This window comes from Engystomops pustulosus, chromosome 1 (genome assembly GCF_040894005.1).
Source record: "Engystomops pustulosus chromosome 1, aEngPut4.maternal, whole genome shotgun sequence".
Taxonomy (NCBI): domain Eukaryota; kingdom Metazoa; phylum Chordata; class Amphibia; order Anura; family Leptodactylidae; genus Engystomops; species Engystomops pustulosus.
Window position 1 is genome coordinate 191,132,483 of NC_092411.1, and position 15,788 is coordinate 191,148,270.

At 41.8% G+C, this 15,788-nt stretch overlaps 1 protein-coding gene across 1 annotated transcript; it reads left to right on the forward strand.

The window, feature by feature from the left end:
* Positions 1-1,829: 1,829 nt before the first annotated feature.
* Positions 1,830-14,525, forward strand: LOC140122157 (posterior protein-like). The gene is made up of 5 exons (XM_072142732.1): positions 1,830-3,486; positions 3,703-3,769; positions 4,039-4,106; positions 11,529-11,591; positions 14,485-14,525. The coding sequence occupies exons 1-5, from the start codon at positions 2,121-2,123 to the stop codon at positions 14,523-14,525; spliced, it is 1,605 nt and encodes a 534-aa protein (XP_071998833.1). The 5' UTR covers positions 1,830-2,120.
* Positions 14,526-15,788: the final 1,263 nt, after the last annotated feature.

Consider the following 15,788-nt stretch of genomic DNA (forward strand, 5'->3'; position numbering starts at 1 on the left):
GGCGAGCCATAGAGAGACGCCCCCACCCCCATATATGTAATATATCAGGGAGTGTCAGGACCAGATCCATCATATTTGTTTGGTGTGCAAATAAAGCAATGCAAAATGCATACAGCGTGCCTCCATGTAGTATAAAATGCATACAGTGTACCGCCATGTAGTATAAAATGCATACAGCATATTGCCATGTAGTATAAAATGCATACAGAGTACCGTCATGTAGTATAAAATGCATACAGTGTGCCACTATGTAGTATAAAATTCATATAGCATACCACCATGTAGTATTAAATGCATACAGCATGCCGCCATGTAGTATAAAATGCATACAGCCTACTGCCATGTAGTATAAAATGCATACAGCATATCGCCATGTAGTATAAAATGCATACAAAGTACCACCATGTAGTATAAAATACATACAGCATGCCACTATGTAGTATAACATGCAGACAGTATACTGCCATGTGGTATAAATTGCATACAGCGTACCGCCATGTAGTATAAAATGCATACAGCGTATCGCCATGTAGTATAAAATACATACAGCGTACCGCCATGTAGTATATGTAAGGGTACACACACAACAGAACTAGAATCTCTGTGGGAAGAGTCTAGAAACAGGAGTCTGTGGACCGGTGGACCCTTTGGACCACCGCGGGAGATGAAGATGGTACTAGCCGCAACCTGGGACCGGAGTCTAAGTGGCACCTGGTCTTCACCAGAGCCCGCCGCAAAGCGGGATGGTCTTACTGTGGTGGGGTGCCTTAAGGTCATTCCACGGTTGCGACTAGGCCCGCAGTGGCAGCCAGGGAAGCAGGGGGTGTAGGACACAGTCCGAGCCTGGGATGACAGCAGGAATACGGAAGGATGAGCTGGAACTCACGGCAGGCAAGCAAGCAGCTGGCACAGGACCCAGGCAGACAGGAACGGACAGGTCCACAGAGGAGAGCTGGTGGCTTGGAAAGCATCTGGTAATGCTGGAGAAACACAGGAAACACGGAGGCACCTGGAAACGCTGAAAGACAGGAAAGCGCTACTTGGCTTTCTCTTCAACAGGAACCGCTGTGGGAAGCAAAGTGTGGAAACCTTGGAAGTTCCTTGTAGAATGCCGAAATTCCGGCCAGGGAGGTGCAGAATTATAAAGTTGAGGCCGGATTAGCCAGTGCCAATCAGGGGGACTGTTGGAAATATGACATGATGTGGCTTGAGACAGTTTAAGGGTCTTTGTGGACAGAGGAAGAACTAAGCCATAAATGCCTACATTGCCCCTAATAAAGACTGCAGAGACAGCTGCATGTGATTACAATGGACTGTGCTATTACACCTGGAGGCCATTGCCCCCTGGACATTCTTCCAGATCCTGTGGGAAACAAATACTCAAGTTACTTGTCCTGCAAGTTGTGTGATAAGAATGTATTGACTCTACATCATCATTGGATTGGCCAAGACAGTGGTGGAGGTGGGATGATGGGCAATGTGTGTGAGCTATGTGTGTGTGTATATAAGATGATATACAGATCTTTAGTTAGAGCACTTCCTTCCCCACCATCTCTTTGTCCCTTAGTTAGTTTACCCTCTATGTGTATTCCCCTGTATTGTACCCTTAATAAATCCCCTATAAAGATCCATTGAATATTGTTGTTAATTTAATATTAACTGGCACCCCAAAACCAAGCAGATTTTACATTTGGCACCCCAGATGGGACCTGTAATTTAAATTCTACAGAGAATCCACGGCAAAATATCTGCGCTATTTCAATCTGTGAACGGAATTTGGATCTTTGGTGCAAAGAAAATCCTGGTAAGTAACAAGTTTTCATATTACATTACTATCTTTGATAAGCCAGGTTGTTTTATGTGAATGTATAGGAAGTCGCCTGTTGAGATTGTAGGTTAACGTTAGGTGTGAGCAGTTGTGTTTTAGTGTACAGAGGTAAAGTTGTAGGAAAAAGGGTGTTCCTTGATATAGCTGTACATTTTCCTAGATTGAATGAGTCTAAAGGCTTAAGCAGTGTGTAAAGTAGCCTTTTGGAAAGTTAGTGTAGTAATTTATTACACAAACTGTGTTTGCTTAGTTTGTCATTTTGTGTGTTTGTCAGTGTATTGTGGTAACAGAGATGGAACTTGTTCAAAAGTTTGTGAAAAAGTATTCCTCTGCTCGCTACCATTCATGTGCAGATGGTTCACTAGAGGAGCAATATAAGGAGCTGATGATACAGTGTAAGGCCCATAATAAGAAGTTAGATAGGAAAGTGCTCAGTAAGAGAGGGAAGAAAGAAAGGTTGGGCAATGAAATTATGATTCTCATTAAGATGAAAGAATTGGCTGAGGTAAAGGAAGTAAATTGGTACATACAAAGGCTCCAATGTAAGGAAAGTATAGACAGAATCAGTGACTCTGTGATTGAAATTTCTGCAAAAACAACTAGTGAGATGGATAATCTACAAGCAAAGGTGGATGAGCTGTCTATAAGAAATGAAGATTTGGATAAGCAGCTCGATGAGTGTAGATTGAGTTCTGTGTCTACTGAAACTCATATACAGTCCTTAGAGAGGGAGATCCATCAGAGGGACGTGTTAATTACATCACTAAAGGGTCAATTGTCTGAAACAATGACCCAACTGTATAAACAAGAAGAGCAGATCCAGTCCCTCCAAGTACAAAACCAGACGTGTCATAAAGCAGCAGATGTCTGCATTGTCACACCCGGGGGTTGGAGTGTTGAACACAATCCAATACCTGCAGATAAGTCTCCAACACTCACCATCCAGGATAGACTACATCTGTGTCAGGTTATTGGAGAATGGGATACAAATGAGTCACCAATAATTGTATCTAATAAATTTGAAGCTGTGGTGAAGCAATACAACTTGTGTAATAAGGATGCCTGGTCTCTGCTCCGAGCATGGCTTCCTGGGCCTCTGGCTGCACAGTTGTCATCTACACACATGGGAGATGATGATAGTGGTGCGGACTTAAGAAGGAAGGAATTGCAGCGTATCATGGGAGGGAGAGACATAAGGGGTGAGAATACCCTGAGAAAACATAGGTTCAGGACAGGTGATGACTCCCTTATTTTCGGTAACAAGTACCTGACCTTATTTAGGAGTGTTTACAACTGCCCCGATATGACTCAGGATGACTCTGATTTCCTCTATTCAATGGCAAATCACTGTAATGTGGATTACACCACAAGGATTGCACTGAGAAATGCCACATCCCTAGAGAACTTTATTAATATACTCAGAGACTGGTGTCAGGAGTCTAACAATAGGGATGAACCATCAGGATATCTGTCTACAGAGTACAGAGCTAGGAGGACGAGATATGTCAGGTATTGCTATGGATGTGGTAGGCCTGGACATATTAAACGTTTCTGTAATGCAAATAATGAAAACCATGAGACACATTATAATTTATTGCATGCAGAAATTGATGCCATTGAGCCTGAGACCAACCAGAACACAGTGATCACAGAGACATGTGAGGAGGCCATGACACCTCCTGGAAGTAGCCACACAGAGACATGTGAGGAGGCCATGACACCTCCTGGAAATAGCCACATAGAGACATGTGAGGAGAACACATTACTGGCAAATAAGATTCCCAATACACACAGGGATAAGAAAGAACAGCCTCCCCCTCATGGCAGGGAGCACAAGGAAGGTGCTAATGTCCCAGTGTACAATCCATGGGCAGGGCTGCCATTCTGGCTATTCTGGAGCTGGTCACAGATCGCCCTCCCCCTGCTAATAAACTCTGCACAGTATAACAGCAGCATGGCTTATTAATGTGTGAATATACCGATACACATTGTGAATGAATAGATTTGGAATTGTGTTAATGGTATGAATTACTTGGTTTCTAACTATGTTTTCTTTCTCTTGTAGACTGGATTTCTTTTGTCACATGACTCCAGGACAAAGAAACTAACCCTTCTGTTTTGTTTCTACAGGCTCCATGCTTTGATCTCGTGTTTTACATATCTGTTTTGAGTATTGTTTGTGTGATAACTGTCATTATGTTTTGTTTTAGGCAACAAGGTGGTTGGCTGAAGAAACAAATTATTAATATTGACATTTTGTTTACAGGTCATAAAAAAGGTAGTATGTGTACAAATAAAACCACGTGGTGTAATGAGCTCAAAATTTATGAGGGTTAATTGTTTGCAAACAATTAAAAACATGAAGTAACATCCCATTGTGATGTGTAGGTCCTGTGTGTAATGTATTTGTTGTTTTTTGTGCTATGTCTGTTGTTTATCTTGTCCCATAGATGACCTTACTTAATCATTGACAGAAGAAGGATTGGAAACTGCCTGCTGTCCCACCCTAAGATGTGTAGAAGCTGAATTAGCTCTCATTGTTTTATGTTGTCTGTTTTGTGTTCTGTTAAATGTAGTATGTAAACTGTGTCAATACACATTTTTTGTTCCTGATGCTCAGGAATGTTGGATTTGTTGGATTTTTTTTTTCCCCCATTTTTTTTAAATGGAGCATTTTTTTTTTCTTGATTCAAGTATTATTTTTTTTTTTATACAGTGTTTGGTACCATTTTGTGGTACCAAAGGGGCATGGTTTTAGAGAGTAATGCAGTACCAAAGGGGCAGACTATAGTGAATTCACATAAATATTAAATTTTTTTTTTATTTAAGGTTTTTTCTCTGATACATTTGTCTCACTGGCAACTTAATTTTAAGTTTCTCAAACAAACTGCACGCTCCTTTATACCAGTAAAGCATCTAAATGAAGAACATAGGGTATTAAAAGCAGAATTCAGTTAGAATTTTTTTAAATTTTAATGTTCTTAATCTATGTGTGTGTCTTCAAGGTTGCGTAAAACATATAGTAATTAATGGCTCAGTATACGGTTACTATATTGTATAATGCACAAGTAAGATTACCAATATAAGAGGTTAGATGGACACCTACTCTAAAGGTTGATTAGTGGAATGACTTATAATCTTTTTTTTTTTTGCTATGTGTTTTATGCACTTGAAATACTTTTGGTTAATTTATAAGTCAGGACAATGGGAGACATATATAAGGTGTGATGTGAACATTTCTGTGGAGTGTAAATATAAAACCTGGTAAACTTACAGAATTAGATTTGGTAATGGGAAAAAGCTAAATGAAAGTTTATGTTTAAACTAAATATATTTGAAGTCAAGTAAATTTGGAAACCCTTAGATAAACCACCCTGCAAACTTCTACTTGAAATCAATCCTTTGATTTACTATTGGTAATGTTTTATAGTTCTGTTTGGGTTTCCTTTTATGTAATTTCATATCTATAGCTTATGTTGATATCTAAGATGTTATTGCCAGCTTGCATTCTATATGACGTGGGATTTATATTTGCATATTGTAAAAATGACAAAAAGGCAACTGCCTAGTCACACAGCAGATGCTAATGAAAGGTACAATATAACATATCTTTTTTTCTGTAAAACCAATTTTTTATGTAAAAACACTTTGGCAGTGTATGTACTATGCTCTGTGAGGACTGGAGGAGTGCTAAAAATGGGTCTCCTGGTGACAGGTTCCCTTTAAGGCTAGGAGAGCCAGCGCACCTAGTGAATGAGGATGCGGCCTAGTCGGGAAGCAGGAGCACTGGAGAGGTCAGTCCGGTCCGGGGGCTGCAGCACAACAGGGTGCGGCTGTGACAGTATAAAATGCATACAGCGTACTGCCATGTAGTATAAAATGCATACAGCATAGTATAAAATGCATACAGAGTACCACAATGTAGTATAAAATACATATAGAGTACTGCAATGTAGTACAAATACAAGCCCTGATAAATATCACAAATATTGCATAAATATACAGTATATATACACATATACAAACAGTATATACAGCATATACACACACTGCACATACATACAGCAAATACACACACACACAGACATATATATATATAAATATAAATATATATACACCATAGCGGAGCAGAGGGGGGGTTTGAGCCGGCCGAAAGGCGGGCATTTGGTGGGAGCTCATTGCAAAGGGAGAGTCGGGAGCAAAGGGGGATTGGAGGTGACCGGGGGTATGCGCGGAGTGGGTGCCTGGAGCTGGCCGGGGCGGGAGCTTTATGCCAGATTCGGAAGCGGAGGTATGCAGGGATTGGGTGGTGGGATCTTGATGCCAGCTGGAGGGGGCGGGAGCTTTATGCCGCTCGGCACGGAAGCTTGAAGCCGGCTGGCGCAGGAGCTTGATGTCCGCGGGGCGAGGGCTCGATGCCGGCCGGCAGGGGGTCGGGTTTATTGAAGGCCAGAGGGCGGGAGATCAGTGCCGGCTGGCGGGGGAGGGAGCACAGAGCCGGGGGTGGAAGGGGGTGGAAGCATGGAGCCCTCCCTCATCCAATAGGAGGCGCGTGGCCTGAGGCGAGTTTCTCAACACGCCTCATTGCAGATGCTCCCCTGCAAACTACTAATAGTAAATCTGGGCCACGTTGTTTGTACATCTCCCAGTGCTTCCCCAGACACAAGGTCTATCTACCTGCATTAGCAATACAGAGCCTCTTTCGCCTGGATTACGGGCTCACTGGTTGTTAATGTGAGGAGTTTTCTGAGCTTCTATAGAGTTCACTAGAGTTTCCATAGAGTCACACTGTGACACAAGCTCAAAGTACCAGGCGGTCTCCTACTTAAGGACACCCTACTTACAGACGACCCATAGTTAAAGACAGACCCCTCTGTCCCCTGTGACCTCCAGTGAAGCTCTCAGAATGCTTTACTATAGTCCTAGTCTGCAATGATCAGCTGTAAAGTGTCTGTAATGAAGCTTTATTGATATTCCGTGGAACAAAACCCCGGACCCTTTCTTGTATGTAACCCGGGACTGCCAGTATTGGTATATAGTGATGTATCTTCTCAGAGATCTCCCTATATATCACTACATTTGGTGTTTTGATTTTTTTGCTTTTTATTTTTTATGTTTAACATATAATTAATACAGTTAAATGAATGAATACAAATTTAGATGAATAATGAATTATACGTTTTATATTAACATTACCAGGACAACCTTCACCTTGATCGTTACTGATTGCATGCATTTTATTGGAAACGCATATGCGATTGGGCTAAACCCTGCTCCCTGAAATTTGCAATGTAGACACCCCGAGTATCATCTTACTTCACTGGGAATTGGTATAGCACCCAAAATTATGGTATCGGTGCAACCCTAATTAAGACTATTATGAGAGCCTGTCACTAGCTTCCTTTAAGTCAGGAACTGTCTGAATTAAACAAAAATCCACCATATGCTTCTAAATTATGCAATCATTTACGGACATATAAAACACTGAACAGTATTCACATTACAAACAAGTTGCTTTTATGTAGACATTAAGTTATTGGTCATGTAACACAGGTGAATATCTCATTGTATCACAGGGTGGGACTGGCTCACTGGTACACCGGTGAGAACAACAGTGGGCAACCACACATTTTGGCTTTGTCCCTAAGAAGCCACTGACTTAGGGGACCGCCATTACTGACGCCATCCTCGCTGTGTCAGAACTTCAACTTTGTCTGCATCCTTGCGACACAGATTTAGTTAAATAAGATGATGGTGCAGAGAGTTATCATCTCTTTACATCATCATTTTTACCCTGCTGCTGCTGTGTGTAGAGGTTGGAAGGCACAATGTGATGATTTCATCATGTCTGCCGGCATCACTGCACACAGCAAAAGCAGCGGAAGCAGAGAAGATGAAAGCTGCTGGTGATAGGTGAATTTAGTGGACCCCCAGAAGGAATGTTACTGGTAGGCACTAAGACCCCCAATCCAGCACCGAACAATTGAGTTCCATATTCTTTGTCCTGTCTGTGCCTCATGGATTCTTTGCAGTTTGCAGGTAAAGGATCAACTAATATCAGGTACATAAATTGCTTTTGCAGAATTTTGATATAAATGTTGGCAGTATTTTTTAGTATGGACTGTAACCTACATAAATAGAATACATGGAAAATCCATTTCAAACAGGCCCATGTTCTTTTAAAAACCTACATTTTCTCTTTTTCTTTCAAAGTAAACCTACAAGATGAATGTTGTGCAATAAGAAGTGAAACTGAAAGAATTGCTTCCTGGAAATGTTTTGTTTGTGGATGTATCAAGCATTTAACATTCCCTTTCCTATATTAGGTCTTTGTAACTGATACTAAACAATGACCTGTTTTCTCAGGGAAAGTACCCTACAATTTTGTCAAGGACAGACTTTTTTTAAGGAACAGAAACAGATAACATTTTGTTTCTAATATTCTGTCTAGTATCACAGAAGACACAAACGGGTTTCAAGATTTAAATAAATACGGCTAAATCACACAATATTTTTTTTTATTGTACTGTATTTTACTAAGAATTTTCCCAAAAAAAATTTTAACAATTAAAAACACATAAACAGAAAAATGAAGAACTTTATAATGAATTATACAAGCAAAAACATTAGAATATTCATAAGCACAAAAAATTATAATAAATAGATCCATATTCTGAAAAGATGGCTATATGAGCACAATATAGTGGAAGAGTAAGCACGGGAGTTAATAAGCCATCCTTAAGATATAGAAAAAGAGAAGATGGTTGTAAAAACACAGTCACAAGACACAATCTAGAGAGCTGCATCGGTAATGGGCTGGGGGATACATTAAGTAGATAGAACAAAGGGTCTAGGGGGATACAACACAAAATAATAGAGTTATTTAACTCTTGTACCTCAGCCCAGAATGGTTGAATCAATGGACATGACCAAAATATATGTGGAAGCGACCATCCAAATGTGCCACAGTGCCAGCATATATCTGGGGTATTTGGAAAAATGTGATATATTTGGAATGATGTATCACACCAATAAAACAGGAGTTTGTATTCATTCTCCTTGTAATTTATACATATTTATACATAGTAAGGTTGTTGCAGCCCTGTTCCAGATCCACTGCCAAGTATCCTGCGATATATGGGCACCAAGCAATGTATTCCATTTCACAATGTAGAATTGGCAAATCAGGTCACTCAGATTAGAGTGTAGCAAGATCATATATATAAATAAAGGAATTATTATTATTATTATCAAACATCCGAGATTAGACCCTGTATCCTGGACATACATATGTGTTCAGAAGTAGTAGGGATAGGAAGTTTAGCAGACATTGAATGTGAAGGTATTGATAGCAGCATGAGTTGGATAGGTTAAACTTCTCTTGGACATTTTGAAATCAGAAGACTTTCCTAGTTTTTGTTCTGAGGTGTATGTCACGGCTCCCCCGTGCCTCTCTGTGTGCCCCCGCACCCCATGACAGCTACTCACCCGTTCTCGCTCCTGCTTCCACGTCCACGGCCGTGCACACAAGTCCCTGTCTCCTAGGGTGCGTGCATGCTGGCTTCAGAAGATTTAAAGGGCCAGGCGGAGGTTAATTGGCCTTACCCAGAATCCTATTTAACCCAACTTCTCCCTGCACACCCTGCTGGGTCTTCATGCCTAGTGCAGTTGAAAAAGCTTTTTCCCTGATGCCCTGCGTTCTTTGTATGATTTCCTGTTGTGAACTCTGATCCCGTTCCACCTGCCTTGACCTATTGCTCCGTACTTGACTCTGATTCCGTGCTGCCCGTCCTGACCACCTGCCTGTCCCTGACTACGATCCTGCGTAACGCTTGTGTACCTCACCTTCGCTTCCACCGCGGACAAAGTCGCATCTGTAGAAAGACCTTGTGGCACCTTACTGCAGCAAGTCCAACAGTATAGGGTTGAGTCAAAGTCAGGGGAATTTCGTTTGTAAATAAAGAGAGTTTATATTCTCTATGTCTTATATACTTTATGTCCATGAATATTGAGGTCACAGTTAATAATGGAAGCCAGGGGTTTAATGAATAAAAAGAAGAGGGGAAAGGTGGCCAATTCTGTCCCTAAAGCATAAATGACCAAGATAGCTAAAAAATGCATCAAGACTGAGGTTTAAAGCCTGGTCTCCCATAAGATTTACAACATTTATGAGGTTGTTCCGCTTCCTTGTATTGTCTCCCTCTTCACCTGCAATTGTGGCTGGCACCGATCATGGGTGTAAACCAGTTAAGTGCCAGTAGCAAAGCTGCATGGGCACTGCCATCTTGGATCAGTTTGTTGCCCCCTCATGGTGTCATGGGTGGGGGCGATCATAACCAACCCAGATAATAAAAAAGATGTGTCATTTACAGTGCACAATAAAAGCCCTAAAAACAATGCCAAAAGAAACTGGTGCAAGTGCATTTTTTCGTCAATTTCACTGCATTTGGAATTTCAATATTCAATAAACCACTAGGAGGGACAATTTGTTAAGTCCACATGAAATTCTGTACACAGACAACTAAAAAAAAGTGATGGATTTTAAAGGAGGGGCGCAATAAATGATGCAAAACTATGCTAAATAAGCCAAGGGTACAAGTTATGGGCAAATGCTAGGGAACCCCATTGATTAAAATGTGTTTCCTGTAGAAACACAATGTCAGTATATTGGGACTTAAAGGGAGCCTCTCACCACAGATCTTCACAATAAAACCACAAACGGTTCCTACTAGTTAAGTGTAATGGTGTTTTAATTATCCCCTAATATATATTACTCCTGTAACCATTCACGAAAAAATAACTTTTGTTCCATGTCATTGCTGTCTGAAGATCCAGTCAAGGAGTCAGCGGAGCTGGCCATACAGTAAAACTGCCCCTCCTCTTCTCGCCCCCTGCCCACAATCCAGCTACATCATAAACCTCTTGGGTGTTTCCGAGGACCCGCAGGGCTGGAAATGGCCTTCTCCATTAGCACATGTGCCAATTCATTCCTCTCTCTCATTCGTTCCATCAATGCACTGAAAAAGGACTGTTTTAGTGTGTGTATGTGTAAATGCAATACTCAAGTACATGTGTCATATAGATTTGACAGGAAACAAAGGGGCAGATTTATCAAGCAGTCTGAAAGTCAGAATATTTCCAATTGCCCATGGCAACCAATCACAGCTCCCCTTTAAAATATTCATGAGCACTGGTGAAATGAAAGCTGAGCTGTGATTGGTTGCCATGGGCAACTGGAAATATTCTGACTTTCAGACTGCTTGATAAATCTGCCCCAAAGAGGTTTGTTTATAGGCTTGGCAGATGAGGAGGAAGAGTGGGTCAGACCTGATAGGAGAAAAAACAAGGGGCTAGGAGACAACACCAAAACACAACAAAAAAAAATCAACAAGTTATACAACCAGGGGTAAAATAAACTTATTAAGGGAAACCAAAACCCTATGGGAGAAAGAGAAAAATATTCAAAAATATACAGTAGTATTCCCAAAGTAGTTGGAGATGTGAAAAAAATTCCCAGAATAGTAGAAAAAGTTTTGAGAAAAATAACACTGGGATCTACACTACAGCAATAAAGATAACCCTGTAACAGACAATTCATTTATTGGAGAGGGAGGTGCCGGGGCATGCATAATTAGCAGCCCAGAGCGCTGGACATCTTGTCCCTGCACTCTGTGCTGCTAATTATAAATTTCTGTTGTAGGTCATCCTGGCATGTCAAGACTAGCAAAAGACAGCCCCAGCATCAACATCAAGAGGAGTGGGGGTAAGTATTTGTAGGTTTTTTTTTGTTTTTTGAACTGGTTGATTTACTATAAAGTGGGGTTGTGTCAGGATCAAAGGTAGTGGATCCTCTGGACCACTGCGGACAATGACGTAAGCCAACACTTGGGACCGGACTTGTTGCGGCGTGGTACTACCAGGTTGTTCCACAGGAGCGACTGTCCACGGTGGCACCCAAGGTGTAGTTCAGAATCGTCAGGCAAACTCTTGGTCGGGGACTCGGAGTCAATAACGGAATCAATGTCACAACGGGAATAGGTCCGGGGTCACAACAGGAGATTAATACACAGGAATACAGCAAGGGAACTAGCACGAAGATCCGGCAGGGAATGTTGGGAGACACCAGTTTTTACCCATTTCCTGAAAAGGGCCAGCACCAATCAGTGGCACGCTGGCCCTTTAAATCTTCTGAAGCCGGCGCACGCACGCCCAAGGAGATGGGAATGCGTGCACACAGCTGCCAGATGGGAGTTCGGAAAGAAGAGAGGTAAGATCACAGAGGATAACGGGTGAGCCCGTGCCCCATGTGAGCACCCGTGACAGGTATGACGTATAAACGCAGCTCTGTTCCCCCTGCTAGGATATGTTTCTTGTCTATGCAAATAGGCTTTCAGTAATGTCACCCTCGTGGGCACCCTGCAAGTACAGTGATGGGGAAGGAGCCCTCTAGTTCCTCTGGGTATTAACATGCATCAAATGGCTACAATTAGGGATAACACTGATCGCGGCTGTTACCAGGAGCAAAGCAGTTTGTCAGTGCCTGCTGCTGATGCATGATCAGCATAATAATCCAGGTGAGGTTAATTTACGGTCACTGTGTATGTGTACATCTTGTTGATGGCACTTTTAAATTAGTTTTTCAGAGCTTCTTGGATAAGCCTTTTTTATCAAATCAATCTAACTCATTATTCCTGCAAATCACTCTGTTAAAGAGAAATAATAACTTTACTGTGTTTTTTTTCACTGGGCAAATATATATTGTGCAATCCTCTAAGTCTTCACATAGAGGAATAAGGCTGACATCATTTCTTCCGGGAAATCACATGTATGAGTTTAAGTTAGGCTTGTAAAGATTCCCTTCCTGTTAAAGACACATATACTGAAACTTAACATGGTCAGCAAATGATTGCTCTGTTATTGAAACAAATGATCATTTAGATTTTTTGTCTAGTCCAATCATATTTTAGTGAAGGAACTATAATGAGTAGACCAGGAGACAGTGGGCCAAGATAGTGAGGAGAATTTATTAACATCATCTGCCATCTGCCAGCATAGCCCCAACTTTCCCGAATTTGACGGGACTGTCCCAGTTTTTAAGGGTTGTCCCACCTTGAGGTTTTTCCCAATTTTCACCGCTTTCTCCTGCACATCTCCTTTTTCCCATGACTTCTGGTCCCGACAAGAATTGCTCATCGGTGGAATGCAGAAGAGATGTGTGGGACACAGCTTCTACCTCCATCCCATAGTGGGCTTTTTAGTAACGTCCCGCTGCCTGGTCCTGATGCAACAGCTGCATATTTGCAGCATGGTGATTTGGACCAGGATGTGGGATAAGTTTACTGCCATTTCCTTCCCACAGGGCCAGGTGATACAGCTTCCCTCAGGACACTGTGTATTTGGGAAGGAGGGGTAAGCCACGCCTCTCCATCCCAAATAGACAGTGTCCACTGGCTGCTGATGGAGGAGGTAAAATATGAGGGAAACTGCTGATGGGGGCAAGGTATGATCGAAGTTGCTATTGGGGGATGGAGTATGAGGGAAGCTGCTGCTGTTAGGTGAACACATGATGAGGGGAGCTGCTGCTGGGGGGTACAGTATGAGGAGAACTGCTGCTGGGGGGAAGGTATAAGGGGAAATGCTAATGGCTAACACAGTATAAGGGGAGCTGCTGCTGGGGGGCACTGTATGAGGGTAGGTGCTGTTGAGGGCACAGAATGAGGGGAGCTGCTGCTGGGGGGATAGTATGAGGGCACTGAGAAGGGCACAGTATGTGAAAGTGATCTAGGCGGACAAAATGTGAAGCGGATGGGGTAACTATACTGTGTTTGGGGGTGGGGTAAGGGGCGTGCCAAAAGGCGTGGCTTAGGGGGAATAAATTTGTTTCTCTTTTTGAAATTTGAAGTGTATGCACCAGTGTTAATACTTCCCATGTCAGCGCATTATTTCTGCTAAAACGTGCACCAAGATGCTGTCCCTGGGGCCCTGTTCATGCCTAACTATTTTAAAAAGTTGTTTGACGATCACTTGAAGGAGAAAAGTCGCTTATTCTTGACAATCTGCTGGAAATTGTGACTTTTTCATGGCTGTATGGGCACACGACAGGGCATTGTAGTGGAGGAGCGCCATTCACAGCACATTTGCTGTGAATCAGGCTATAAAATTGTTTTTGAAATGTGTGCTCATCTTTTGCATGATGAGATGCACTTTTCAGATACTTCATTTTGGGGCTTCTACAGCTCATTGGTCAGATTTTACTAACTCCTGGTTGGAGGAAAAGAAAATTATCAATTTTTGTTTAGGATTTTAGGTTTTTTTGCTGCTCCCCATTGCATAAAATTTGTGTTATCTTTATTCAATGTGTCTCTCCTGTTTGTTTTTTAAGTTGATAGTGCTTGTTTGAGGGCTTATTTTTTGAAAGAGTTGTTCTTTTCAGTATTCTAATTTTAGGGCACATAAAGTTTTTGATCACTTTTTAGAATAGTTTTTATCAAGGGATTTAATTAAAAAATCATCTCTTTCTGCATTTTTTTCTGGATTTTTGTTTTACGGTGTTTGCCACATGGGTCCAATAAAAATTCAGATATATTATACCGATTGTAAGGATGTGGCAATACTAAATATGTGGGTGTTTTATGAATTTTTTTACACTTTCTTAGGTATTTATCTGGAAGAGAGGTTTTTCAGTGACTTAGAGTGATGCATGCATTTTCATTCCGTTTTAAAAAAACATGCGTTTTAAAAAAAGCATCAGTTTTTTACCATTTAGTATGCGTTTGGCTGCTTTGAAACTATTTATCTTAATAAAATATCTTATTAAATCTTAATAAACAGGTTCAACAAAAAACTGCAAAAAACGGATGTGTTTTAAAAATGTATGCGTTTTTAAAAGGACAGAAAACGCATGCTTAAAAATGGACCAAAAAATGCCACTTGTGGCATCACCCTTCGGCTTAAACAAACAAGCTCTGATCGTTTGTGCAAGCCACTACTGCACTGCAGTGATATTAATTGGTGGGTTATGGGATGTGAGAAATTAACCCCTTAACTACTTGGCCCTTTTTAGTTTTTCCCTCCCCACCTTCAAAAATCTATAACTTTTTTATGCAGCTGTAGGTGGTGTAATTTTTTGTGACTTTTGATGACGTTTTCAATGCTGCTATTTTACTTTTTGATCACTTTTTATAGAATCTTTAATATTTTTTAAAATGCCAAAAAAGTGCCATTTTTTACTTTGGGCGCTATTTTTCATTACGGGGTTAAACGCAGTGAAAAAACTATATTATATGTTGATAGATTGAGCACTTTCGGATGTGGCGATGCTTTATGTGTGTCACAGGTGGTCCCGCGTCCCATATCGCGAGTCGCGGGCTCTTCCGTGCCCCCCCGTCAGCGCATCGCACGCGCAATTTACGGGTCCCGGCTCCTGATCTGTCCTGTCCGGTCCTGGCTGCTGCTGCTCCATCCTCCTTGGCCTTGCGCGTGCACACCCGACTCCCAGGGTGAGCGCGCTCTGGCTTCTGCAGATTTTTTATTGGTGCTGGCCCTTCTAAGGTAAATTATTTGAGTTTGCCTCTTCCTGTTACCCTTGCCGGATCTTTGTGCCTAGAGCCTTAGAGAAAGCTTTGTCTATGCCTTGTGCTGTTTGTGTGAATTTCCATTGTGACCCTGGTTCCGTTTCTTACTTTGCTCCTTTGCCGCCTGCCCTGACCTGTTGCTACGACTCTGATTCCGATCCTGTGCTGCCCGTCCTGACCTCTTGCCTGCCGCCAACCACGAGATTGCCTGCCATTTCTGTACCTCGACCTTGGCTGCCACTGCAGGCAAGTCACGTCTGTGGAACGACCTGTGGTACCATGCCGCAGCAAGTCCAACCCGCTTTGCCTCTAAGCCTGACAATGTGTTTATGATTTGTATTGTTTATTTATATTTATATCAGATCTAGGGAAAGGGGGTTGATTTG